Raw genomic sequence first — 26,975 nt, forward strand, 5'->3', positions numbered from 1 at the left:
TTTTTTTTGTGTATTATTGGCAACAGTAACTCTTTGGAGATTTGCACTTTACTAGGCCCAAATACTGAGCACTTCAGCCACTCGGCAACCCATAGAACTAGCTCCATATACTGTGTTTCAAAGAGAGATGGTGAGATCTTCAAGGTACCTTTTCTGATAAAGAAATATGTTGATTTTTTATTTCTCAATGAGAGTGAAGTGTTAATTTTGATTCAAATGTTTAAAATTATAAGCATTAAAAAAAATATTGTTTTGGGATTGGTTTGGTATGGGTTTGGTTTTTTTTTTTTTCCCCTTTGGTAATGTTACCTCTGCCTTTTCTACTTGGAAGCAAGTGGGGGAAACTCCTGCTTCTTCAATTTCAGGACATGAAAATTTCTGTGTTTGACTGAAAACCAAAACATTTTAAACTAACGAAAATGAAAATTTACTCCATTGGAAAATTTTCTTAGAAAATATATTGCATTTTTCGAACAGCTCTAGGAGAGCCTGTTCTGTTATACCTCTGGATGTTTATGCATGTAAGATTATTAAGTCTTTGTGTAAAAAAAAGGTAAGAGAACTAAGCAGGATGTTATAGTTCTATTTGCAAGACAAAAGATCTTTTGGCATTGTAAGCTATATTTTGTCTTGTTTGTTCCTTTCTTCTGTTAACATAATAAGAGAGAATTCTAATTCCAGTAATAAAATGTAATTATAAAGTATGCAGTAGTTATTTGGATCCAGCTAAAAACTTGTTTTCTTGTCATTTATCATTTCTCGCAATTCACTTGATCTTTTATATTGTACCTGTATATTATAGTTTAAAATGCATCTCTCAAAATAATGTTCAGATAATAGACCTATTCTTCATTTCTGTAGGTTTAACTTCAGGTCATATCGTCTTTAAAAGACCCTGTCAAATTGTTTAGCTCTGCACAATAACTTATCTCTCTAAATTTGCAGGTTATTGTAGGAAATGTGCTATTTAGTTTCAGGATTTTTTTTTTCTTTTTCTTTTTAGAGGTCCAATCTCATAAGGTTCAAATCACTCCTCGTGAATGGCTGAGCACCCTGGGTGATTGATTTAAAAAAAATGAAATTACATTCTGGTGGAATGAAGAATGATTTTCATTTGTATTGTGCAGATGTTAAAAGTAAGATACATTTGGGACCTAAACAACTTGAACACTTGAGGCATTGTTTCTTTTAGAAGACACCTTAAAGAACAGCAATTCAGCTCTTGACCTAGAGAAGCTTTATCTTTTGAAATGCTTTTCTAAGAGCCTTAGGCAAATCATAGCTTAGCATACTTGTTTTTGTTGTTCTATCAAACAAGGATGCTTTGAACTGAAGCCTTTTCAAAAGGAAGCGTGGTGGGCTGAATTTACTCCTAGTGTAGCTTGCGTGGTGTCAGCAGAGTTACACTGCTTATGATTTTAGCTCACTGAAAAGGCAATCCAGAGTGCTGTAATACAGATACACTTAACTGTTTATAAATTTATGTGAATATTGATCTTTAGTTTGTTGATTAATAAAACCAGTTAGTCTGCATCGTTTGGTCTTTATAATGAAAGTGTTTGGTTTTTTTCTCCCCCCCCCCCCCCCCCCCCCCAGTGTTGAAGCACTTATACTTTTGTATATGTAGTAAATATTAGCAAGTCCTGATTGTGCTTCTGGTCATTTTATGTTAAAAGTCAGTGATGCTTGCAGTGAAATACTGAATCTTATTCATCCACGTATTGATCCTTTCCTCAGTCCTTACTAGACCACGGCCTTGGCTATTGACCTTCATTGCTGATGGAGTATCCGTTTGGAGTGACAAGTCGAAGAGCTGCCTTTGATTTTTGTTTTTTTTTTTCCCTTTAGTTCTCAGATTATTACTTACTTTATATGTTGAACTTAGTTGTGTAGATCGTGACCAGAAGTGCTTAAGTTAGGAACTTGCTGTATGTCACTCCTCATATAATCAAAGGAGAAAGAGAAGTGGTTCCAGGGAGCGTTCAGCTCTGGTTTTTATTTTCCACTGACTGGAGATTCTCATGCAGGTGCCTGCAGTTGGATAGAATGTATCCAGGCCAACAGATTAATAGTTCTTGTAAAACAGTTGTTTCACATCTTTTAAATGAGTTTCTGAGGGCGGGGTAAATTAGCTCATCTTTCTTTTCTCAGGGCATATTAAAGTCTTTGTGCCACTATATCTACCAGTCAATAAACTGAAGTGTTGTTTCTGTATAATATAAACTTAGACCTTTTCAGTTATAAAGGTTAGTGTTTTTCCTGTTTTATGCAGGAAAGATTGGAGGCTGTCCTTATGTCTAGCAAAATTGCATTAGAGGATACTGGTTAAATGTTTCTCTAGGCTTGCAGGGTGGAGAGAGGAAAGGATTTTTTTTCCTAAAAAACCACAGAAAACAACAACTAACCTTTCTCTAGTAAAATTCCTATTTATTTAGAGATTCTGTTACCCACTGATTAATTTAATTTAGCGAAGGGCTTCTTGGCCTTTTAAATTAGGGACTTTTCCAGGAAAATTTATAGATGTATGTATTTCCTCATAGAAAGCCTTGTTATGCCTGAGAGCTTGGGACTCAAGGCTGCTCACACCCTCTGCCTCCGGGAAGTGCAGACAGTGATGCTGGGTTCAGTTTACCCTGGAAGGACTCAGTTTACCCCTGGAAGGAGGGGATGGCTAGATTTAAGAGTGTTCTCGCATAGAGAACTGAGAGAAGCTGGAGTAAATCTTACCATCTTTCCTTCTCTGTGGGTGGTAGTGATTTTGACAGCAGAAAAGGAAAATGCACCTTTTGCCTGTGGAAGGTGTGGTGCACTTTGTGGTCTCTCAAATTCCTGCTGTAGAATCATAGGCCAAATAAACCGGTGCATAATTTAGTGTGTTTAATTTGCCTGAAATGGGATTGATTGATTTTTAGTAAATTTAATTCTATTTTTTATGTTACTAAGTATAATCCAAATATCCTACAGTTTGGCTAGGGTTATTCCAGTATCCCAGCTGGAGTGTGTAACATCTTCTGTTCACAACGCTCTGTGAAGCACTAGGTCCATACTTTGTTGATGGTGCTTAGGATTGGACTGCACAAATATATACTTTATTTATAAACGTTATTAAACTCATTATTAAGCCCATGTGAAAAAGGCTGCTGGGAGTTGGGGAGCTCATTTGTGCATGCGTAACCAGCAGTAGTGTATGTGTGTGGAGTGTGTTGCAGGCGTGCGCCCTTCTTCAGAATAAGAGCACTGCTAGAGCCTTGTGATGTGCTGGCTAAGATGTGGGTTGCATCCCTTTTCTTCTGTGTCCCAGCATTGCAAGCATAGTCTTGTTCCACAGACACTGCATGTGGGGTCAACTTCACCATCTTTGTGTTTTAAAAAGCTTAAAGATGTACTGAATGGAAGCAAATTTCAGGTTTTCCACTGTGCTCAGCTGAGAATATGCCTGTGTTTCTGAGATAAGTCGTGGGCTAAACAGTCTTTGAAATGAAAATGCTGTTAATCTAGAATAAGACTAACATGTCCCTGAACAGTACTAACCAGAAACACATACAGATTTTCAAGTGTAATGAAATGTGCAATTAAAGGCATCTTAGAAACATAAGCAAGGGATGTGGAGTGCTCAGTATGTAATGTAGATTCGGCCACTAACCAACTTCAATTAACTTTTAAACCAGCAATAAAATATTGAGGAAGAAGCAATGAGAAACCAAACCAAAACTGCAAAGGCCTTCCTCAAATCTAGTGATAGTTCTGGTGAGGAAATAGGTGACCAAATCAGTTATCTAGGTTTTTGCAACCTGTAATTCACTTCACAGAATCTACACTTTAGAGATGTTGCATACTTGCAGGTGTTACAGATTTCAGCTGAGCTGTTCAGCATTTCTGAAAATCATGACTTTGGTATTCAAAGCTGGACTTCCCAAACTAGCCTTGAAATTAGACGCTACATTTGAAAATTTGACCTCTTGCTTTTTTTTTGGACTTCTAAGCCTTTATTTTGTCATCTCTGAAGAAGGAAACGTTGATACGGAGGCAGATTAGTCAGCATGGACTTAGATGCTTATATGATACTACTCAAAGGTAGGAGTAGGACTCAAAGGAGTAGTGTAAAGCCATACCACCCAGGGGGGAATTTCTTCATTTGTTAGGTCTCTGGTGAGCACAACATACCTTCATGTGATATTGCTGCATCACCTTTAGATAGCTGTAGTGAAGTCTTTGTCTAAGGTGGAAGATTTGGGGAGGAGCTGATGGGGAGGCATCCATGTTCTTCTTTTTGCTCTTAATTTGGGAATAACTGAATTGTCTAGTGCATTGTGCATCAGAGAAGCCTTTCCTGCTACCTTTAGAGGTGAAAGCTATCCAGAGGCTGAATTCTCAGTATCCTTTATGCTTAGAAGAGCTGAAACCATTCTCTTTGAATGTAAAATATGCATCTGTGAATTTTCTGTTGCCTGTAACAAGGTGGAATTTTCTGATACAGTACTGTCTGAGGTTTAATGATATGTGCTTCCTGTTTTGATCTGTCTTGTAGGTTCTGGTATGAACTTGCTGCAGATTTGGGAAAAGGTATGGTCAGTGTCTTGCCTTAATGCTTGTGCACCTGGATTAGAGGAGAAACTAGGATGCCCTGTACCATCCCATTCAGTCCTGGTATGTGCCTGTCTAGAAGAGCTGTAAGCAAAAAAATAAGGCTTTGTGCTGAGAGTTCTGCTAACAGCACTTCCTTGGAGTGTACTTGTGTGTGCGCGCAAGCGTGCGTGCACAGTTATCCTCAGAGCTATGCTGCTTGATTTAATATTTCCAGGTGTGTTGTGAATGTGTATGCCAGACCAGAAACAGACATCTTTGAAAGCTGCTAGCTGGCATCTGTCATAGCTTTCATTGTTGATCTCCCTGGATTCTTGCATGCCCTGGGCTATGATGAGAGAAGTTTTGGTAGGTGCTCCAGTGATAAGAATCTTTGGGGTCCCCTCCCATGCCCACAAGCACCTGGTCACTGCAGAACTGTGCACAGTATTTATTAATGCGGAAACAGAACCCAACATCTGCATTTCTTGACAGAGACCTTGTTTTAAACTGTTTGTAGAGTTAATGAGGTAATCTTTGTGAATAATTTGGGATATTTAAAGCTCCTCAGTTCATGTAGCATAATGGTGAAATCAAATCAAGCTGCACATCTCTTAGAGTAAATGAATTTAGTCTTACTACTCAGCACAAAGAGAGCTATTGCTTTAGCTGGTGCACATGTAAGAGTGTAGATACCCATCACCTGATCCCTCTGTATTCAGTGCTGATCTTCTGTGATGGAGAGGAACATACAAAAAATCCTCATAGATGTCCTTGTATTTTTTATGGATTTTTTTCTTCTCCTGTTTTTTCTCTATGGCTATCAAGTGTGGCTTAAAAAAAATACAGTTCTTGACCCCTAAACTAATAGGGGTCATTTTGCAGCGTTTGTTGTTGTGATGTATATTAATGTTGTGCTTCCTGTTATGTTTGCATTGAATTTCTAATTTCTGTGCATTAATATTCACGTATGTGTGCAAAGCAGATGGATGTGTTCATGTTACTTGATGTGAATAAGTGGAGAAGGACCCAAAGCTAAAATGCTACTATTTACTTAACCTATTTCAAAATCTAATCAGAGGGTATTTCTGTGAGGTTCTAAACAACAAAAAAAATTGGGCTAAAAATCTTTAAAGTATTCATTCATACCTTATATACACAGAAATGATTGTGGTAGCTGCTCTGGGGTTTTTCAGTTCTGTGTAACAACACGTTATGTCATACATTGCAAGATTACTTTCCATTTTTTGAGCTTTTTTTCCTCTCTTTTTCTTTCTTTCCTCAGGGGCCCATTTCTCCATATTATAGTCAGCGTTATGGCTTTAGCCCAGACTGTAAAATAGTAGCATTTACAGGAGACAATCCAGGTGAGATGATTAAATGTGTAAGATTCAGTGAATATGATTATGTACGTACTAAATTTCTAAATCAATTTCATTGGTTCTCAGATACTCCCTATACAGTGAAAGAACATCGTGTTTATCAGCATTAATACCTTTTACCAACAGCCTTCCATCACTGGTTCTTCTGAGATATAGACATCTTGGATAAGCTGGGTATGACAAATGAATTCTCTTTTGCCTAGTAATTAGAGGTGATTTCATTTGCCTCTTGATAACTTCAGTTTTTGTTTGCCTGTCCCTAAGAAACTATTCTCACTATGAACTGCTAACCTTTTAACTTAGAAAATATGAGTTAAAAATTGCTGTATATCTTTTCAAGGAAAAAGGTGGAGATGGACCTCATAGGATTTCTCTAAGAATTAGAGCTGTCCTTTTGTTAGACTGATAGATCTCAGTATAAGGGAAGGTGTTAGTTTAGGGTCAGTTTTTTGAATCCTGGAGACTGTTTTAGTATAGAGCAAATTTGTCTGTTTCTCAAGACTGTGAAAAATACTTATCCGTATTAGAGTAACATGTGCAGGTTTGAATAAAGATGGAGGCTTCATCATGGTATATTTTACATTCATATTCTGGGAGATGGTTAAACTCTGCATTTCCCAAAAGTCCAGTTTTTCTTCGAGAGATTCAAATCTAGCTTAGTCCAATAAATATGTGAGTAGTCTGATCTAAGTGGGAGTTTCTCCTTTGAAGTGTGTTGTTAAGTAAGGGTCCACTGTATTTAAAACTTGAATACATAAAACATTAGATAATCATGAAGTTCCACAGTCTTTTGTCTTGAGCATTCTGATTTTATTAAAAATCACTCCCTCACCCGAATGCTTTGCCTGTCTTTTACGGTGTATAGACCAAGGCCATCATGAGCATATTTGCCATTTATATTGTACTTTGAGATGGTCAGCACGATGATGTCTCATACAACATGGTATGGTTGAGTCAAAAAAGTGACTTTTTTCTGATATTCTGACTTTCTGCTTTCAGCATCATTGGCAGGGATGAGACTTCAAGAAGGAGATATTGCAGTAAGTCAAAACATACTCCTGAAAACTGTCCATATCCCTGAATAAATGAAATATATGAAATGTAAAATAGCTGTAGGTTATCAGTTAAATTTATCTGCTAGTGTTGATTTTCTGTTTATTAGATTCACGCTTCTTTTGTTTCTATCTGTAAGCTGCCTGAAAGATTTTAAGTAAACTCTTGTGAGTATTTTTAACTAATGCTCCAGACATTAAAACCTAAGTCTCTATCTAGTATGTATTTCACTGGCGTGACAACCTAAGTCAGAGCTAGCTTCAACATGAATCCAATTGACTTAATGTGTAATTTAAAAACAATTAGTGGTAATAACAAATGGTTTTAATTTAATTTCTGTATTGCTTCCCATGCACATTGTGATAATGCTTCAATTATTTTTTTTTTTTCCCCCTCCAGATTAGCCTTGGCACGAGTGACACATTGTTTCTGTGGATCCAAGAACCAACTCCTGCCTTAGAAGGTCATATACTCTGCAATCCTGTTGATTCTCAAACATATATGGCACTTCTATGGTAATATAATTTCTTTTTGTTCATCTGGGATCAATAATATACATTTCTTTCTCTATGTTAGTGCTTTTTATTTCTTTTTTTCAAAATGATAATGAATAGAACATTCAGCATTCTGTACGGTATATGGCAATTTACTGCTGAAATATTTGCATCAACATTATAGTATTCCTATTGTTTAATTTGAGTAACTGAAACTGCAGAGTTGTGGAGGATAAATTCTCATGGCAATAAAAAGCTGAAATTATTTTTACGTATACATAGAGCCAGTTCACTATGAATCTAAGGTAATACATTTAATATACAGGAATAACAATCTTCTGAAATACAATAATGTGAAATGTCAGAAGCTTGACCAGGCTGCATAACTTCTGTGCTCTTCTAGTGGTCCACAGGGGACATAATGGGGTAGGTGAAGATTCCCTTTTCAGACAAGACTATAGTCAGTGCTGTTCAGGGATGTATTAGGCTGTGCATGTGGAAAACACTGAGATCTCAAGAAACCCATCTGAGAGAATGATCCTCATGGTAGCTTTTGGCTGCTGTGATTCAGGAATTATTTGGCCCCTCGCCAGCCAAGTAGGTGGAAAGGTGGCCTGAAGCTATGCTTTCCCTCACTGAGTCACTGTATTCAGGGTAAAAACTTCCAAACCAAGTCATAGGGTTTAGGCAAATAGTTAACAAGTAATATGCAGATAAATTTTGTGTGTAAATCCCCTGGATTGTAGGTGCTTGAAACTCAAAACTTCAGCAAAGCTCAAATCTGCCTTTTAACTGTAATGTTGAGTCTTACCTGTACAGTAATAGGAGGCTGTGAATGACAGTGGGAACAGTGTTCATGAAGTTGAGTTCAAAAGCATGATGTCAGCTGCAAGTTACTGAGTTTCATAGTATGATTTCCCAGCAGTTGGTTGGGTTGGTTTTTTTTTTAAAGTAAGTTTTTCATTCAAATTTCTCTTTTACCCTATTTTTTCCCCACTTTTGCTTTGTAAAAGAGCTATATAAGCAACCTGTTTGTAATAGCAAAGGAGACGCTGAGGCATTTTTCTGAATAACTGTTATACCGCCATTCTTTTACTGCAGCTTAACATGTGCAGAAGGCCAAACCTGCCTTTCAGAACACAAGATATTTCTGTAGCTATGCAGATATAAAGAGTTCCTGTTCTTCCTGCCTAGCCATTTCTGTCCTGACACTGCCCCTTTTACACCAATGCCCCTTCATTTCTAGAATATTAGAGTTAATAGGGGACCCTCAGTTAGTAGAAAAAGAGTGCCTGAGCTACCAGGCAGAGTATTTGTACAGAAAACTCCACTAACTTCAGCTGCTGCTACTGAGCAAGTTCAGTAATTTCCTTGCCATCTTTCTGGATATTTCTCTGCCTTTCCTGCTGAGTTGTTCTGATAACTCCGTGCTGGAGAGTATTCAGACTGCTTTCTTCTGGGTCCAAGTCCAATGCGGCAGTATTTTGCAGGAGTGTTATATTCACAGAGATGGCAAAGGAGGTGACTGCATAAAGGGTGCAAAGACTATAAACACTGAACAGATGCCTATTTTACAGCATGGTTTACTGGCTCTGGACCTTAACTGTGCAGATGCAGCTGTGGTGCTTTCCTTTGCCAGATCCTGGCATGGAGCTAGACTTCCTAAGTCCTGTTGGACCCAAGCTGGCTCCATACCGGTACTGTGCTCCTGAAATCATGAATGCAATGTAGAGACACTCTTGCTTCTCCTTGCAGAGTCATCTCAGAGTGAGGTTTTTAGTGCTGTGTCAGAGTACTTCTCTGAGGAGATGTCTTAGCTGTTCAGAGCTAGCCTGGGTTTAGTGTGGCCTGCCAGAGTGGATCTAAGCTGGCTCATTGGAGAGACGTGTACCAACATCTGTGCACTGCATTCCTCAACATGTCCTGTAATATTTGTTTTCTTTCTTACCTAGTTTTCTCCGTCTCTATCTCTTTCCATAATGAAGAAGTGATTGTATCTTTTAGCTTGCCCAGCTTAATTCAGCTGATACAATAAACACCAATATGGAGTAAAACAACAAATTGCTTTAAAAATCTAGAGCCAAATGTTTTGGGAAATGCGTATGGTATGTTTGTGTGTTTCAGTTTTAAGAACGGCTCTCTGATGAGAGAGAGGATCAGAGATGATTGTGCTTCAGGCTCCTGGGATGAATTCTCTAAAGCCTTATCATCTACTGTTGCTGGAAACAATGGAAACTTGGGTATGAGCCTTAGCAGGGCTTGGGAGTTCCAGGGGTTGCTTAGACACATACTTGAATGGGTGTTGTACCAACTTTTTACTTGGGTCATGATAAAGGCCAAGAATTAAGTTAACCAGAGCGAGGGAAATTCCTAATGTGTACTTAGAAATGCTCTCTTGGCAGGCTAAGTGTCATGATAGTATTTTCCTTCAGTATTCACTAAGAAAATTATATTTATGGAGCTCTTTTGGTCATTGAAAGGGTGTTAGCAGCATCTTAGCTGTAGAATGTTTAAAAGTAGTAATTTCTGAAGGAGGCTTTCATTAAAGTTTGTTTCTTTTTCTGAAGACTCAAACCAAGTGAATTAAATAGCTCCATATTATTTCTTTCTCGGTTGTTAGAATCTTGTTCACGCATGTGAACAAAGCAGTAATGTCAAATGATACCCAGATTTCCTGCATTTTCCCCAATGTATGTCACAAGAGTTATTTCATCCCTGTTTTTTCCCCACATTATGGTAAGTGAATGAAATGAAACAAAATGATGATGGAGGAAATATTTTGATATAATATACATAAACCCATGTATTTAAGTTTTATATTATTTTCTTTCCTATGGTTTAACATTCTGCAAGTGTAGTATATAGCTCTGAATTAAGTTATTGAAAAGTGAGCATATGTGTAATCAAGATTAAAATTTAACCATTGCAGAGCTGGATTTGAAATCATCACCATCATCCTAGATCTGAATTGATATCCATAAAATGAATTTAAGAACTGTAGGTAGCAAAGTTTTTAAATGTAGATATTTAAGCTATAGAAGACTTCACTCTTTAGGAAAGTGAATTTAAGATAGTTTCTTGACACTGTGAGGTTAGCACTGGTCTTTAATTTTCAGAAGCTCTGTTATGTTTTCTGTCAAATCCAATCTCTGTGGGGTATTAAAATGACCAGGAATCTCTTTTCACTAGAAGACAAATCAATTCAGGTGTTTCAGAAAATGGGGAGAAGTTATTCCAAAACTCAGAAGTCAGCCACTTTAGACAGTATTAAAAAAATTGGAAGTTGATGAAAATATTGTTACTGATTTGAAGGATACCAGGACACTGCCTTAAAGTTTAAAAATTTGTATTATAATATATTCACTTGGATATCTCAATCCTCTGTAAAATGGGTGTTTTGTGAAAGTCATCGTTAATAACCTGTATGCTTGGATAACCTCTGGGTATACATGTAAAAATACAGTAATGTCCACAGTCTGAGTTCCTGAGGGAAGCAGAGCAAAGAAGTAACTGGTTAGGCACCTTTCCTTGTGTCACTTGTTCCCTGAACTCCCTTTTGTGTGAGAAGATGCCCCTGCAGAGGTTTGGAGATGGGCAGAGGCAGCTGCTAAGGTGAGGTTGGGATAATGAGAGTAACAGGGGTAGCAAATAGGGAAGGAGGAGGAGTGACTGGGATGGGGGTCCTGATGCGTCTGGGGGGTACCTGAGAAAGCTAATAAAACCAGCAAGTTTACCTGAAGACCTCATCTGCCAGATTCAAAGTGGCAGCAGGGTCAGAAAAAAAATTTTGGGACATACATTCTCCTGGCAGGGCCTGCAGATCTGTAACCCACAGTGTTGCTTACTGGCAGTTTTTTGGAATGTTAAACTAAAAAGGTTATGTGTGCTAAAAGCACGGTACTGTTTTGGGTTTTTTTTGGCTAGTAATCGTAGGGCTCCTAGGGCAGCGTACTCTTGTTCCCAGGTCTGAACCTTAGAAACTCTCCTTAGTTTCTTAGCTATTCTGTTGAGTTTTTCTGTCCTCACTTTCTTTTTTTTGGTCTCCTTTCTTGAATATCTTTTCTGACCAACCCTTCTTGCCATCAACACAAAAGAAATCTTTTTCACACTTTTTGTCTAGCTGTCTACAAACCATTACTGCATTTCTTCAGATCTCATCAAAACTATTCAGAGACCAGCTCTGCTTCATGATTTAAAATATCTGATGTTCTCTAATAAGCTCATGAAATCTAATCCAGTGCATGAAGTGTTCCAGTATTCCTGTACTCTTCTTACTAACTTAACCGTTTTTTCTGTTTTGTTTTTTTTTCTTTCACCCTTGCATATGACCTACTGAAACTATTTCTAGGATGTGTTATATATTATCTACTATTGCTTGTGTGTGTGTTCTGGTGGATATGTGCTCTTTGGTAGGCTTGTTGCTTATTATATTGTTTAGATGCATAAAACCAGACATGCTTAAATCCATATTGCTGTAAACTGAAAGTAGTTAAATTCAATAAATGTGTGGACTGAAATTGGTTAAGAAACAGACTGTGTGGTGACTCAAATGTCTTTCCAAATACGTGATAAACATTTATTATCATTTTAGCTATGTGCTGAAATAAGGTTTCAACTTTGGGCTAGGAGCAAGCATGATGCTCTTTAATGTTCCTTGATGCAGGTTTCTACTTTGATGTGATGGAAATTACTCCTGAAGCAGTTGGGATTCACAGATTCAACAGAGACAACCAAAAGGTAGTAATAATCTACTTAATGTCTCAAACCTTGAAGGAGTACTGTCAAGGCTTGAAATCTTTGCCATCATCTTTTTTGTTTTGTCTAAGATACTTGCTTTCAAGTTTCATTTATCGATGCAAGTCCCTGGGATGATTTTCATAAGGAAGTATTTGGTCTGTAGCTTGAGAATATCTACAGTGCAAAGTCTGAACTGGAACTTATATGGTATTTTTTTGTGGAAATACTTCCTTTACTGGAAAATGTGGATTTACTGAAACCAACACTGGTTTTGAAACAGGATTAACTTTAAGCTTATTGAGAGCTTAGTACACTTACATGACTTAGTCCCCATCTTCTAAGTTTCAGACACACAGATAAGGATGTGTTGAAACTCTGGGCTATAACATTTTGTCTTTTATCTTGCACTAAATGTGGATGCAAAGTAAAGACCTCATTTTGCTGTCCTGCATGTGCTGGAGTAACCTACAAGCTACATAGTGGTATGTAAGTAAGCGCAGGCTCGAGTCCAGTTGGAATTAAAATAGAAATTAGGTTATGGAAAAGAAAGTTCTTTATCTGTTTTTTTTTGAGGAATGGTTGTTGTTTAAACCTGGCTTAAACAATCGGGCTTTCTGGGTGGTACTGAAACTCAAGAGATGTCTTTGATCAGTCATGACTCCCAGTCGATTAGACCTCATCTAGGTGAACAGAGATTGATACTATCTTGTGTTTGCAGTGTAGCACTAGTCTCTTAAATGTTTGCTGTTTAAATGAATGCTTAATCACTTCTAGCTGTTCTACAAGTTGTAGGCACTTACTGTAGTGCATGGAAAGATTAAACTTTTTGTGGAAGATTCTTTGTATTTGTTTGTAGTTCAATATTTTCCTACTTCTGTTGCCTTTCTTATATTCTGGTTGACGAAAGGACAGAAAAATTTTATGTATGGAAACTAAATAAATTAATGAAAAGATTACATGGTTTCACTTTTGTGCAGACAGAAATAGATCTAAAATTTTTGTGACACTGCTTAATGCATCTAAATTTTATCTACTTGCTTTAATTTTATATTTTTGAGATATTGATCCTTAAGCAGATTTGATGCTGGAAAATGCATAGAGAAGAGTTTACAACTTGCAGTAGAACCTTTTCCCATTGTGCATTGATTTCACGTTTGATGGATTTGCCAACAGCACTGAGGTTATGGGTTGTGTTCTCTGTCATGAGTCTTCAGGTTCATCTTGTGCGTATGAGTGAAGAACTGGGCCTAGTTGAAAGCAGACTTCAGGGTGAAGACAAGCATAGTCAACTATAAATCTGTCTTGCATTTTAACCAGTCTCCAGCTTGGCATGTATACTGTGTAAGGTGCTTGTTAACTTAATGTATTCCCTCTTTGATTCAGGTTTCAGACTTTCCAAAGGAGGTGGAAATACGAGCACTGATTGAAGGGCAGTTCATGGCCAAGAGGATTCATGCTGAAAAGCTGGGATATAAAGTCAGTAAGTATGATGAAAAGCTGCAGAACTAATGGCACTAGAGATCAAACACAAAGATAGGAGTCCCAACAGTAATGTCAGTATTGTGATTCTTGTCCTGCCTGATGGATACAGAAACTGGTATGAATTCTAAATTAACCTCCTGGAAGAATTTTTGACGGTGTGTTGGGGGCAAGTTTTTGCAGATGTTAACTTTAGAAGGACCAGTGTTTTAACTTTAAGATGACTTCTTTTTCAAGTATTCTTGCTGTTTCATTGTTACCGAGCTGCATTGTCAATTTTTAAATAAGAGTTTGGGCTTCGATAGCTTGTTAAGTGAAAAGAAGACCAGCCTTCTGCCTAAAGCACAAGACTGTAACTCAGAAAATCTGAAATCTATGTTCAGTTCCTGGATCTGCCATAAGCTGGTCACTTACCCTTTACCTCAGTTTTGTGTTAATAAAGCAGAATGCCTTTCCCTGATTTGTGATTTAGAAAGCAAGAAATCCTGCTTCCTAGAATTTATAATATGAATAGTTTTTAGCACACTGGAACAACAAAGTCAGCCAGTATTTTACCCACAGAAGTGGGATCAGATCATTACTAGTTGTCCAATTCTACAAAAAGAATACAGGCAAGTTGATAAGATGTATTACTGGCGTTTTCTGTCAGTGTATCAGCCAGTGGCATCTTAACAAATACTGAATTAACTCATCTTGAAGGTTTTTAACCAATGTTTTATTTTTTAAAATCATATTGTTTTTATTTACATCCTGACCTCCTCCTTTACAAGCCATTGCTTGACTCCTACTTCCAGGCTTTTATCCGTAATCATGAAGGATAGAATTTTTTTATTTTTTATTTTTAAGAGAGAACTCCATGAGATGAAAGTTGAGAAAATATAGAGATACTGGAACAAATCACGAAGCTTGGCAACACCGCCTCATAAATTTACACTGTAAAGGTTTTCCTGTTATATATTTTCTTATATACTTGAAACCCTATTTATTTGGGGAGGTTATTTATGGAGACAGGCAGAGATTCAAATAGATCGTGTTTAAAATACCTGTTTATCCTTCATTCTTAGATTCTGCTGCACCAAAAGCTAGGCTTATATAGCCTAGAGAGCTTGTGGCTGGAGAGGCTACTTTTGCAGGCTGTACATGTCAGGCATTAGACAAACACCAGAGTGCGAGAACTATATAAGGTATTGGACAACTCTGACACAGAAACAAATGGGTAGAAATTATCTGTAAATACGTTTAGGCTAAGTAGGGCAGCCAAAGACCTAACTAGTTTTAGGATGTGGCTTAATAAGCGTTTTTTTGTTGTTGTTGTGTTTTTTTAATGCTATAGATGCCTACAGTAAAAAGGAGATGGGTGTGACTGCATTGTGTTCCTGTACATTCCTTGGAACCTTGTATGCTTTTGTTTTGTTGCATCCCAAGGGTCTTTTAGCTATTTGGTAACTAACAGATGAGTTGCTTTAAAAAAGAACTGCTGTATGTAGTGTAGGCTGTATGCATCTTCCACTTTTCCTTAGTAGTATTATTTAAATGTCATATTCTGTTATTTGTGTAGTGATGGCAGGCTTACATCTGCATTTGTTGTGTGACAGCTCTGAAAACAGGGTGTGTTCTGAATGTGTTTCAGGGTATGGATGAGCATTGTGGGAATTACTCTGGTATTCCAGACTTTCTCTTGTTTAATAGCTGCTGTATTTCAGGCTGCTTTTTTTTGTTTTTAATGTGATTTAAAAGCTTATTTATCTTTTGGATGAAATATACAGTCGGGACCCTTGTTTTTATTCAATTCCTTTTAGGCCTTGTCTACATGGGGAACGTACTTTGATTTTTCCAGGAATCAAGCTGATTTACATTCAGAAATATAATCACAGCAGTGTAAATCTTGGTGTTTTTTGTTGTTGTTGTTTACACTAATGGGAGAATACAGTAATAACTGCTCACAAGATTTGGAAAGTTATATAATGACACCTTTTAAATTGATCTGTAACAGAAATTGAAGTGACATGGTCAGTCACAACAAATGCTTTGCTATGGTGTTCTGAGGTTTGTGTGGTGCCATCTCAGTGGTGCAAATGAGTCAGAAATCTGGGTAAGAATTTCCCTAGTGCTGGCACCAAGGTTCCGGAAAATCATTTTGGCAGTCATGAACCTGCCTCTCTATTCTTGGTCCAAATGCAGTTTGGATGGCTGTAATCTGAAAAGCAGCAGTGTATGTGGAAGAGAATTTTGTAAAAATAAATAAATAAAAATCTGTCATACAGAGTTCTTGGTTATGCACTGTGAACATGACAAACACTAGATAATCCCTTAGAATTTACTTTCAGTTAATGAATATATTATCTTGCTAGGAGCAGTATTTTGAATCCTTGGTCTAGCTAGCATTGCTGGAAGAAGTGCAATGGTGCTGAAAGAGTGTTTTATATGTGAGGTTTTGTTCCCAGTTTGATGTGTCTGGTACATTATAGATCTTATATAAATTACAAACAGTAGTTTAAAAAAACCCTTAAAACAGCTTTTCAGGTGCTGTTTGTGCTTGCCTGCAGATGTGTGCACGGGTTTCAGTGCTGCTGGTGTGCCAGTAGAGGGCAGGGGATTCTGTCTCATGATTTTCTTCTTTAAGGCTGCGATGGCTGTGTCAGCCTTGTTTTGAAAATGGCACAGGGTCACCAAATGATCCTTAGGAGAAAAGTTAAACCTTACATTAATCGTGATTTAAGGGTTTTAAAAGTGTGTGTCACTCTGTTCTAATTGCTCTAATCTTTCTCAATCAGATTTCAGGGGAAATCATTCAGTAACACCCTGTATCCTGTTTTGCTTATGTGCTTAAGGCGTGGATAGAGCGTTGTGATCTAGAAACAAACAAGTGAAGTTTGGTCTGTCCCTGTTGTTTACATCCTCCGATTCAGAGATTCATGCAGATAAGGTGAAGGTTTGCTGTTCTGCCTTTATTTTCCTGAATTTTGATTGTATCATAAACACCTTCTGTTTTGTCACTTCCTTCTTCTGCTTGCAGCCATCCCCTTTTGAAAGCCAAACTCACAACTGGAGTTCACATGCTGGTCATACAGACATACTAGCTGCATGGTTTGGGGACTCTGAAGTCAAAACCATGGTACATTTATAGAGGAATGACAGGGTCTGCAACTCAGTGACACAGGTGATCACAGCAGCTATAAAGCTGTCAGTGGTTCAGACTGATCTGCCAGTATATACTTTAATGATCTTGATGATCACTTCAGAGTTGCTTCTGTTTCTGACCAAGCAATCCTAAAGTTCATCCTAAAATTGACACTGAGTGGAGAATGTTGCAGTGGTCCTCGCTTGGACCTAGTGAAGCTGTACTGATGAAGACCCACAAAACTTACTATTTTTGAGAGCAAAATCTACCCCTCTGCCCACTGATGGGTGAAGTAAATCTTGCCATGATGTATGTTATGTACACTGAAGGAAAACAGCACACAGATAGGGGTTCTAGTGGAGATCACACATATAGTCAATAGATATTTAAATGATCTACTGGTCTACAGTGTAGAAACCTTCATGTCAATGGTGATCTGAGCACTAAGTTTATACATACTGGGTCAGGTGTGTGCCAGAGTTGTGTTAAATAAGCTTTTGTGGGACTGCAGCAGCAATTAATAAATCCTGCCTTGTAGGTAGGCTGCTTATGTGGGGTGGGGTCTGTGTTGAAGCTGTTGAAGTCTTTGGACAGGGCTTTCTACCTTCAGGTTGTTGTGCCTATCAGTGGGTTCATAGCACTCCAGTCGCCTGATGTGCTGTTCGTGTCACATTTATACCTTTAGGAACCTGATTCTGCCACCTAACTGTCATCAGCAGGGGAAGATGGATAGAAGGTGCCACGTTTTACAAGCACAAGCTTTGTCCATAAAATCCTGTGTCTGTGTTTATTATGTAATTTACAGTTTCTTACATACATAAATCCATCACTTGCAAATAATGTTGGTGCCCTGAATTCTACTGACTGTACTTGGTGCTTAAGTGCTGGCTGGGGTGACACAGGCATGCCCATGGCTTTGTGCTGGTGTAAGAATGAGCCAGGGTTTTTCCTTAAGTGCTACATGTTACCAGTGTTTCAAATGTGTGAAAGTACATCTTTCTGATTGGATATACAACGGGATGCATTCTTAAACAAAACAGCGGTCCTGCAGTGCTAGGAAAAAAAGGGAAATGTCAGAGCATGCTGGGCCTGACTTCTCAGTGGTTAGAGGGGGAACTTTTATTTTCTGAAGAACTCAGTCTAAGATTATATGAGGGCAAACTCCAAGGTGCCAAATTTCCTTTTTCTTCAGGTGGTGTTTTCTTCTGATGCTCTTTTCAGCAGATTTAAGGTAGCAATAATGTGTGGCTTTGTCTGCAAGGAAGGCAGTCTGGTGGAGCAAGGGGAGCTCAGAAAATATGAATTAGTATAACATGGAGCAGTTGTGTTTCATCATTCATGTTGTCATGCGGAGGCACAGAAACCTGAAGGCAAGGCATGAGGCTGTCACTTCACAGCAAAGTGTTGGTCCATTGGAGGATGAAGTGGCTCTGGTTTGGCAAGGCTAGATGCCACTGGTTCTCGGGACACTCTGGGGATGGCTTTGTGTCAGGCTATGAGACAGGTTTTTGTGCTGGTGGTTGTCTTTGACTGACTGGCTTCTGTGATCGTAGTCTCCAAAACTCTTATGAATTATCAGGAATGCTGGGGTACTTGTTCCATCAGTTGCTTTTGCCTTCACCGCTAACGTGTTTCTATGCCAGTTGTAGCAGTGTTTTGGCTGAAATGAGGAACACTGTGAGTGAGGCCATTTTGTAGTTGCATACAGATTAAATTGATGTTTATGCCCTGCGGGATTTAAATTTCTTAGAGAAATCAATACTAAAATGTTGTGTTGGCTTCGTGCTTGTCTCTTGCTGTTTGCTGCTAAGAGTGCTGATGGTGTTTCAGCAGCATGAGGGTGATGGCTTTGTTAGGGGCCTTTTGCTTCAGTAATTGAGTGAAAACAATTTAAAAATAATTAGAGGACAGTGCCCTTGATGGGAGGTTGAAGTCCTCTGTTTAAAATAATAGTGAATAATGGTAACGGTCAGATTGGAACATGTAAGAATAGTGATGGGGCAGAGCGTACCGCTTGGTATGCGGTACGAACAGATCATAAATACCCCTTGCCATTAGATCTTAAGCCTGTATTTTTGAGGGAGGAGTGTTGGCTCAAGAAATACTTTCAAATTCATCAAAGGCAGGATCTTCCTCCCAGATAAGCCAGTGATTCTGTTGCAGAGGATATATGTATTTTCTGATGAAACTTCTGGTTGATAAGAGTGCCAGTGTGAGACGGGCAATACCTTGCCAAGAGCTTGACTGTATCCCCTCTTATTTTCCACAGAGCATCAGACTTCTATCACGTAGCAGAGCCTTCTAGGCACGATCAAGCAAGGCTTGGTTTTAAGCCAGTGATCTGGAGTGAAAGGTTGGTTAGCTTATTACCAATTCCCTGACCAAGTGTTTTACGAAAAAGGGCTTTTGTTATTACTTGGCTCAGGAGAGTACAGTATTAATTTAACTAATTTTTAAAAGGGTTAGATAAAATGTCTCTGAAGGAAATGACCTAACATGCTATAAGGAAGCTGCTTACGTGCTCTAGAATTTTTCATGCAGTGCCTATTGTCTTGCTTTTATTTTGTTTTATTGTTGTTATACATATACAGGAAACACAATGAAGACAGAAAATCTGAAGAGTTAATAAAAAGATTGGAAGGGATACTATCTGTCTTTCTTTCCTGACACAGTGATAAAATGTTGTCATTGTTTGAACAATCGCTTTTAACGTTTGGTCAGCAAAAGACCAAGTATGTAAATGGTTCAATTCCTGTGCCCTCATGTTGGGAGAGATTGTTTATGACTGTTTCAGTGGATGTTCTGTTAAAGCAGTATTCAGAAAAATAGTCAAGCTGTCAGTTGGCTGGTTTTGTTAGAGCTTTGTGGATCTCTAGGAGCTGGGGACTTGGAGATCAGTTGGGTTATCTAATAAATCTCCTTTTATTGCTTGTTTTTTAAGACTGATCTACAGTTTTAAATCCAATTAGATTAGCAAGGGAATGACATGATTGCAGTCTATAAGTACCTTCTTGGGGAAAGAAAACTTGATAGTATAGGACTCTTGAGCCTTAGAGACAGAAACATTATGGTTCAATAACTGGAAGTTGAAAGTAGGCAAACCTCAAATGACAAGCAAGGTGCGGATTTTTAACAGAAACTGAAATCAAGCAGTGCAGCAATTGACAGTGGTGTAGTGAATTCTTTAGCACTGGCAGTTTTAAGAACAAGATTTTTTTTTTTTCTCCTAAAAACAGGTGCTCTGGTCCAAAGAGATCATTTATGTTATGGAAGGGTGAGTTCAAAGGATCAGAGTGGTCCGTTCTGTCTCAGACACATGGGAGTCTGTAAGAGATGCCATTGCTAGGAAGCTTATCTGATTAACAGCTATATATACATTGCTTTGTATTAATCATTTATACCAATAGCAGCTGCTGTTATCACTGTAAATGATGCCCTATTTTGATGATCATTCTGCTTGTAAAATACTACATTTACCTTAGTTGACACTTAGTGAAATGTTACGTATATATTACTTTAAACCTTTCTTTCTGTGTCTTTCTGTATTTTCATTTTTGTTGCTCAAATGTGACAGGCCTGTTAGTGAACTCTAGTCAGCTCTCCCAAGATTTCCTAGTCCCTCCAGCTTTCTTTCCTTTTTTCTGGTTTAAGGTTATCCAGCTTCTCTTACACATCTCATGTTATGAATTAGTTCTGAGTGCTAAGTGTCTCAATGCTTTCAGCTGCATCAACTCCCATGCAAGGTTTTTCAGTGTTAACAGGGATTCTACTAGAGAAGTCATTCTTTCCCTACCTACTCAATTTACCTGCATGCACAGTGATTTTTAGCTGTGATTGTGTTTGTTGCGTGAGATTAAACAAGACAGTTTTGCCTTACTTTAAAAGTAAGGATTATTGCCTAAGTTTTTTAAAAAAATTTAAATATCTAAAGCTTTCGTTCCATGCGGACTTTGATTTCCCGAGGACACCTACTCAGTGCTTACTCAGATTATCTCAAGAAAAAAATAAACAGCCACCCCCCACATTTCTTGTTTAAGTAAAAACCTAATAAAAGTTCATGTGTTTGTGGACAAGGGGAATTTTGCATTCTATAACTTTAATTCTTTCATGTCTGAAAAGAATTAATCTGGGCAGCTTTTTTTTCTTATTTCTGGCCTATGGTTTTCAAGAACGTGCATGAAGGGTATTCTTTTTTCCGCCTTTAAACTATGATGTTAGTTAGGCTGTATGTGGTGTGTCTAACTTATGCACTAGCAAAGGTGTGCATGGTGCATGTAAAATGACAGGTCTGAGCCCCAAGGCTTTCACGATGTCAGTTTAGTCCAAGTGTAAAGGGTGGCAAAGGATGGGAAGTTCATGAAAAATAAGCTTCAAGTGCAGTATGTACTTCTAAAGTTCTCTCTCTGACGTAAGAACAGAAATTTTTTAGCTTTGCACTTGGAGGCTGGAATTTGGGATCAGTGACAAGACTGACCAGAAGAAGAAAAATCAGATGTGTGGAAGAGTGAGATTAGAGCATCCACAGAATTAAGTCCCTTAATGATATGGTAGGTGACATGAAATTCCTGATCCCCATTTCTGGACAGTGATACCATTTTTTCTCTTTGATGTTCAAAGGGCTGGACTTGACAGTCTTTTACAGTGGCCTTCAGCTCATCAGTGCTACACTCTTCCTCGTTGGAAAATCTGAAGAATGGATGAAAGAACACAAAGAAAAAGTTTGCTTGAAATTGTCTTTTTCCAACTGCACTTACAGTGATTGTACAGCATCAGACAGACTTAAAGTAAAACTAAACTCAGGAGTACCTGCTGAGCATTGTGCATCCATTATTACTCAAGTAGAGAGCGAGTTTCAAAATGGCCACTTCTCTACCACTTCTGTTGGTTTTAAAGTATTTGTCTTCCATTTGACAATATTTGAAGCTTAATAAGAAATTGCAAGGAATTCCTGAAAGCTGGAAATTTGAAATTAAAAATAGAAGTATGTATATACATCCAAGCAAAGGGTGGGTTTGTGATGGTTTTATTATTAATAGTGTCTTAAAGTGAAATAGTTCTTTAGAGGATACCTCTAGTGCAGATAACTGCACTTGTCAATCTTTATCTGAAATGTTACTGAAGTGTGGCTTAACTCTTAATGTTTCACCTATGGGTGTGCCTATCTCAGTTGATTCTTCTGAAATATGTAATTATTAGACGTTTTCAGAAGTTCTGGTGGATGGAAATTCAATTGGCCCCTGTTTGTAGAAATCAGCCAGCATCTTCCTAAAATATAAATCTATGTGTGTTCGTATTTCCACTTTTGCAGTAACACTAAGTGAAAGAAATGGCTGCATAGGAATTTGAATGGGCTGAATGGTCTGCCTGAAAAACTCCACTAGAAAGTGTTTGGTGTGTGCAAACACATAATACTGAATTCTTTCTTTTTACAAGGCAACAATATTGCCAAAGATAGCAATACTAAACAATGTATATTCATTATAGAAGTCGTATCAAATGCCAGTATTATTTTGGACAACAAATGAACTGACTTGGAAATACGTTCCATTTCCTTAGCCTAAAGTTGGTAGCCAAAGGTTCAGTGTACTTAAGTATCTATTCAATGTACTCCATCATTGATAGCAGCTTTCTTCAGGGTTTCTCATGTCTTGTTTTCAACAGGTTAAGATCACTTTTGTTACATTTCAAATATGGGCTTTGTTGGTAGAGGACTTTGGATCTTAGAGGCATCCATGTGCTGAAGGAAGGCTTCTGGGGGCTCTATTCCAGCACATCATGGGCTGCCTCCTCTGTGTTTCCAGGATTGGGTCACTCAGTTCCTTCCCTCTCCATTGCTGGTATCTATTACTGAACAGGTGAATGTCAGTATTTAACTGTACATAGCAATTTCCATGTATGCATCTCAAGAAGTAATTACAGAAAGCTGGAGGACACTCAGCATTGTTACAAATCAGCAAAGTGTTTCAGTCCTCTCAGTGGCCAACTTAAAGCATACAGAACAGCAAAAAATGTTGTGTATTAGTCTGTGTAGCAGCTGCCCTGTGAGTAGCATTGGAATGAAGATGGTCACTGGTCACAGAGCTGGAGGCATTTTGAAGGATATTTTCAAAAGCATTCACTCTGTTCACTCAGGGTGCTCTTGATCTTTTTCCTTTGTGTTTATTCTGGTCAAAAATGAACTTTTTGTTATTTTGAAGTAGTTCTAATTATAATAGTAATACAAATGTACAAGTGGAGAGCTGCTTGAGTAACCTCTTCAAATTAAGTGCACTTCTAGTTAAATGACTTAAGTTTACCTGCAAGTGAACACTTAAGCTGCAGAGAAAGTGATACAAAGCTTTGTATTTCATACCTAATTTTGTCTATGAACATAAAAGCCTGGTACCCACTGAAATGCAGGTGAACATCTGAAGCCATTGTTTTTAAGGGTGACACATTAGAATAAAAAATTGCTGGCATATCTATTTGAAAAGGTGGAATTGTGTTTTTAAGTAAACTCCAAGTACTCAGGACCTAGTGGCTCCTTGTTTATTTTTCTGTTTTGAATTCCTTTTTTATTCATTACTTCAAGGTATTAAATTCTTTCAACTAAAGTAGCTGCTATGAGCTGTGGTAGAGGTCAGTGCAAATTTCAGATGTTATCTAGGCTGTTACTTACAAGCGTAATCACTGCAAGGGCATTCCTGTTGATTTCAAGTGTTGCCATTTGCATGAATAAGGGTTAATCATGAGAACCAGGAGAGTGCAGGACTATAACCCTAATTTCCAGCCCTTGTTATATGCTTGAAAATAAGCCAGATAGCTCCTCAGAGGCCTGACCATTTAACCATTTTTCACTTTAACCAAGGGACTAAACTGAGAGTGAGCAGTTCCAGTTCAGAGAGGCCTCAGCACCTTGCATCTGCCTCCTCCGTACATCCTTCTGTCTGGCCTGATGGCATGTCCAACACCCCAAAATCAGTTGCACGTTCCAGGAGACTACAAAAATATGTTGAGGGCTGTGTTCTGCTGGTTAAACCAAGAAAGTTTTATGTAGATAAGTTTTTATTTATACACATGCACACTTACACACTATATATATATATGTATATTAATGCCTATTAATGCTTGTATCATCTAGGGGATGGGAGGCAAGACTGGAGATTTGCAGAAGCCTTTTGGTTATTATAACTGACGTTTATGAAATGAATTATTTTCTCTGAGTAGTCACTCATGTGCAAGTGACTGCTACATGTGGAGATGCAGAAGATGTCTTGTAAAACTGTTGTGGCTTGGGTAACTCATGTGTGTCTGATGCTTAGGAGCAATACCACAAATGTATGGGAGAAGTGATCTAATGGATAGTGTATACCTAAGAGCTCCACATAAAAGGCTCAAAGAACAATTATCTAAGTTGGATGCAGTGTTTTAAAAACAGCTTCATCCATTTTCCTGCCATTTTTTGTGCTTTTCCTCTAAATAACTCTAATGTATAGTAATTAATTGCTTGAAATAATACCAATAAATCTAACAAGGTTTGTCTAAAGCTTGACTGCACAGAGGAAACTTCATGTTTGTTTCAGTGGTGAGAGAAAAAATAATTTACTGAAAATATTAAGAAAGCTAATATTAATTTAGATGGAACTTAATGAAATCTTTAATGGCTTTTAAAAATTATTTTCCTTAGATTTTAATTTGAATTAAATCATTACTATTGTTAAATTAGTTAAACACTAAATTAAGAAATGCAAATGAAGTGAGCCCAAAATCCAATGTGGTTATTGTTTTTATTGATATATGTAGGCTAGTGGTGTGGAGCAAATTCCAATTATATCTGATCTGTTATTTGCAGTACAAGTTCCTGACTCTTCATTAAGTGTAATACATTAGATTAAATGCTTTGCTCGATAAGAGCTTGGAAAATACCAGTATTACAATAAACCTCTTGCTGCTTTTGCCTCTTTGTCTGGGCTGTTAGCACTGTGTACAATGAAGACTTCAAGGCTTTCTAGTTTAAGTTTTAAAATCCTGCCCAGCTGTGATCATCAGAGAAAGATAAATGTAAACTTTAGGTAGCATAGTCACAGGAGGCCCAGAAGCGAGGGAGAGTTGCTAAAGGCAACTCCATTACATACATGAGTTCACCTGAATAAATGTTCAGTGGCTTCTGCTATGCTAACTTTAAATACTAGTAGCTAGCGAGGAAAATGCTAGTTTCACGTGCTAGATCTCCCTACATGATTAAAACATCCAAAATAAAGGAAGCATGTCTTCAAGTGTCAGAACTAGATTATTCCAAGTTGTTCTTTATCCTTTGGTTTATATTTTTATAAAACGCTGTATCCTAAACTGACTGAAATCAGTAGAAATCTAGGTAGGAAAATGTATGTGCCATTTTGGGCTTGTCCGCTTTGCACAGCCAAGGTACTCGTCTGTGTAAAAGCTCCTTTTTCATTTCTAAGCTATTATTTTTTCCTTGGAGGCCATTCAAGAAGGTGAAATCAAGCAAACTAGCTGCCAAAGCTGCCCGTAGCTACCCTGTGACAGTCCCAGGTGGAGAGGGGACACCGTAACTGTGAGTAAGCCTTGCTGCGTGACTGGCCCACGCAGCCCTGGGCAAGCCAGGCATGCGTGGTGGTACCGTGTTCCCCAGCTGTGGCTGGTTTGTGCCTGTGCCGCTGCATCCATCCTGGTGCTGGATAAGATAGTGGGGTTTCTCTGGTGTCCTCCAGAACTCCTGTTTGAGCTGCTAGAGGAACTGTATTATTCTATAGTGTGGAAGAACTTGCCTGTCTTGTTGAGCCCCCATGCAGAAGTGTTCTTAGCTTGCCAGTGCAGTAGTATAAAATACTTTCAGCTCTGCATGCTCCTCACTTCAATTTATTCTAGCGGTGTCAAGCCACGTGTCCAGCGCAAGTGGATGAGCTGCCTCTGCTCTAGCTGCTCTGCATTTACAGCAGGGTGTAGAGAGAAAACATGAGACCTCTTTACTGTTTTAGAACCTTCTGGAAGGCACTTCAGGGAGGAATCCATGCAAGTGGGATGCTGCCAGAGAAGTGGTGACAGGTGATGTTTACAGCAGTTGCTCTCATTTCAATGTATGTACGTTTTTTTTTTTCCTCCCGGTATATGAGGTAAGCAGCGCTAGTAGCTTCATAATCATCCATGTGAGTAAAACTGATTTAGCTTCAGTCAATGGTTAACCTTTTCCTTGCAGGATAATTGTTGGAGTTGATGTGATGGAGGCTTGTGAGGTAGTTACTGTTCTGTTTTACCCTAACGTGGTGGGCAAAGCTAGTGTATCCAAAGTGCTAGCTGGCTTTGGGAGGTAGGATTCCAATGCTGGGGCTAAGTTGTTTGCGATGTCTGGGTCTACAGGGGGAGTATTGTGGCAGAGTTAGGACAAGACATTGAGCACTGAGCATGAGTGTCAGCCTTCTCACCCCGTGTCCAGAGAAACTTCTGCCCATTCTACCCCACATATGGGAAACCAGTCTTTTTTCCCTGCTCTCTCTTGCTCCTCCTCCTCTCAGTTTCTCTGAGTTCTGGATCAACCTGCATCCAGAGTCATTCAAAATGGTTCTGTGAAGGCATTGAAAGAGACTGTAATGTTTTGTTACTGGAATGAATGAAAAAAAAACCTCTTTCCTGCGTCATGATGAGGAGGACCTCATGGTATTTGCCGTGTTGCTTTGTTTCATGCATTTGACTGCTCGGTAACTGCTACCATACAGTTAGCAAAATGCTTCTCTTTCTTGATGCTTTCCTCTCATGCCTGTCATTGCACAAATCTTTGGAGTGTGGTTCCAGAATGTCCCCCTGAAACATTTTTGTCTGTTAGTGTAGTCTATTCATGCAGCTCCATTCCCACGGTCATCAGAATCCCTATTCTGTGCCTAGACTAAAAATGAGACTATTCTAGCTCAAAAACCTCCCATATGTTATGCTGGGTTTGTTGGTGAGGTGATGCCAGCTATCGAGTGCCTCCTTGTAGTGGTGGCATGTTGATGAGGAGTTTCTGGGTTGCAAAGAGAGATCTTTAACTTGCAGGAGATGTCTTGTGGTTTTGAGGCTGACGTTGCTTGGGCTTCTCTTCTGGAAGATTTTTGAAAATGCTCTGACATAGATGTTTTCAGGTGCTTCTTCCAAACTTATGGGTGTTTTTGC

The 26,975-nt window shown here is 38.4% G+C and overlaps 1 protein-coding gene across 6 annotated transcripts in view; it reads left to right on the forward strand.

Moving 5' to 3' along the window:
• XYLB (xylulokinase) overlaps window positions 1-26,975 on the forward strand; it is an 85,446-nt gene that overhangs the window by 12,552 nt on the left and 45,919 nt on the right. For 4 of the 6 annotated variants that reach the window (XM_069778250.1, XM_069778249.1, XM_069778245.1 and 1 more), the window contains exons 9-15: window positions 4,529-4,647; window positions 5,849-5,930; window positions 6,945-6,985; window positions 7,398-7,513; window positions 9,617-9,732; window positions 12,156-12,229; window positions 13,613-13,709. In XM_069778250.1, coding sequence (XP_069634351.1) covers window positions 4,529-4,647; window positions 5,849-5,930; window positions 6,945-6,985; window positions 7,398-7,513; window positions 9,617-9,732; window positions 12,156-12,229; window positions 13,613-13,709 — 645 coding nt within the window. Of the gene's footprint in view, window positions 1-4,528; window positions 4,648-5,848; window positions 5,931-6,944; window positions 6,986-7,397; window positions 7,514-9,616; window positions 9,733-12,155; window positions 12,230-13,612; window positions 13,710-14,772; window positions 14,875-21,446; window positions 23,691-26,975 lie in introns of those variants that run through there. The other 2 variants (XM_069778247.1, XM_069778251.1) reach the window with 2 other exon arrangements.

Source organism: Haliaeetus albicilla, chromosome 2 (genome assembly GCF_947461875.1).
Source record: "Haliaeetus albicilla chromosome 2, bHalAlb1.1, whole genome shotgun sequence".
Lineage (NCBI taxonomy): Eukaryota > Metazoa > Chordata > Aves > Accipitriformes > Accipitridae > Haliaeetus > Haliaeetus albicilla.